The 1,668-nt window shown below is 69.4% G+C and overlaps 1 protein-coding gene across 1 annotated transcript in view; it reads right to left on the bottom strand.

The window, feature by feature from the left end:
* Positions 1-267: 267 nt before the first annotated feature.
* The window catches only part of LOC105513131 (short stature homeobox protein-like), a 5,709-nt gene continuing 4,308 nt past the window's right edge, over positions 268-1,668 (bottom strand). Inside the window, exon 6 of the mRNA XM_011943964.1 lies at positions 268-513. Within this exon, the coding sequence (XP_011799354.1) occupies positions 268-513 (246 nt within the window). The remainder of the gene's footprint in view (positions 514-1,668) is intronic.

Below are 1,668 nucleotides of genomic sequence, written 5' to 3'. Positions count from 1 at the left end.
GCACGGGCAGCCTTGGAGAGGCCCGGGCAGGGCGCACGGCCGCGCACCCGCTCCGCCTGCTGCACCGTCTCCGGGAGGGTCTAGCTGGGTCGTGCCTGGACTGTCCCGGGAGCCTCCTCCCCAGGCCTCTTGCAGGAGCTGCCGGGGTGCCCGGAGCACGGTGTCCGCGGAAGGAGCTCCAGGCAGGGTTGAGTGCAGGACGCGCGGTGCAGGCGGGGTGCGCGGAGCCCGGGAGTCCCGGTGCGCTGTGGGGACTGCGCGGCGGGGTCAGAGCCCCAGGGCCTCCGCGTGCTTCCGCGCCTTGAGCCGCAGGTCGGCGATGCTGGAGTTTTTGCTGTTGCTCTTGGCGGCGGCGGCGACCACGGCGGCGGCCGAGGCGGACTCGGCCAGCGACGCGATGGGCAGCCCGAAGGGTGGCGGGGGGAACATCAGGTAGGGCGCGTGCGCCGCCAGGTGCGGGTGCAGGTGCGGGTGCGCGTGGGCCACGCCTTCCAGTTGCAGCTGAGCCTGGACCTGCAGGAGCGGACCCGGTGGCGTGAGCGCTCAGGCTGGGGACTGGGGGGCCTTCCCCGTCCCACCCACCCCCCGAAACCCCCAACGTGCTGCTTCTCCCCTAGGGAGCGTCGCCCCTTCTCCAGCCCCGGAAGGCACCCCACGCCCGACGGTGCTCCTTCCCCCTGGCCCAAGGCTCTCCTGCGTCACCAGGTCCCCAAGGCTCTCCAGGAACAGCAGGTCCCCAAGCCTCTCCCGGGTCACCAGGTCCCCAAGGCTCTCCAGGGACAGCAGGTCCCCAAGCCTCTCCCGGGTCACCAGCTCCCCAAGCCTCTCACGGGATAGCAGGTCTCCAAGCCTCTCCAAGGCCACTGGGTCCTCAAGCCTCTCCCGGGACGCCAGGTCCCCAAGGCTCTCCCGGCGAAACCAGGTCCCCAAGGCTCTCCCGGGTCACCAGGTCCCCAAGGCTTTCCCGGGACACCAGGTCTCCAAGCCTTTCCAAGGTCACCAGGTCCCCAAGTCTCTCCTGGGACAGCAGGTCCCCAAGCCTCTCCCACGTCACCAGGTCGCCAAGGCTCTCCCGGGTCACCAGGTCCCCAAGGCTTTCCCGGGACACCAGGTCTCCAAGCCTTTCCAAGGTCACCAGGTCCCCAAGTCTCTCCTGGGACAGCAGGTCCCCAAGCCTCTCCCACGTCACCAGGTCGCCAAGGCTCTCCCGGGTCACCAGGTCCCCAAGGCTCTCCCGGGACACCAGGTCCCCAAGCCTCTCCCGGGACACCAGGTCCCCAAGGCTCTCCCGGGTCACCAGGTCCTCAAGCCTCTCCCAGGTCACCAGGTCCCCAAGCCTCTCCCGGGATGCCAGGTCCTCAAGGCTCTCCCACGTCACCAGGTTGCCAAGGCTCTCCCGGGATGCCAGGTCCCCAAGCCTCTCCCAGGACGCCAGGTCCCCAAGGCTCTCCTGGGACAGCAGGTCCCCAAGGCTCTCCCGCATCACCAGGTCGCCAAGGCTCTCCCACATCACCAGGTCGCCAAGGCTTTCCCAGGACAGCAGGTCCCCAAGGCTCTCCTGAGTCACCAGGTCGCCAAGGCTCTCCCGGGACAGCAGGTCCCCAAGCCTCTCCTGGGACAGCAGGTCTCCAAGCCTTTCCAAGGTCAGCAGGTCCCCAAGGCTCTCCC

The sequence above is a fragment of the Colobus angolensis genome, unplaced genomic scaffold (assembly GCF_000951035.1).
Source record: "Colobus angolensis palliatus isolate OR3802 unplaced genomic scaffold, Cang.pa_1.0 Scaffold223, whole genome shotgun sequence".
Classification (NCBI taxonomy): domain Eukaryota; kingdom Metazoa; phylum Chordata; class Mammalia; order Primates; family Cercopithecidae; genus Colobus; species Colobus angolensis.
This window is presented reverse-complemented; position numbering and strand designations above follow the sequence as displayed.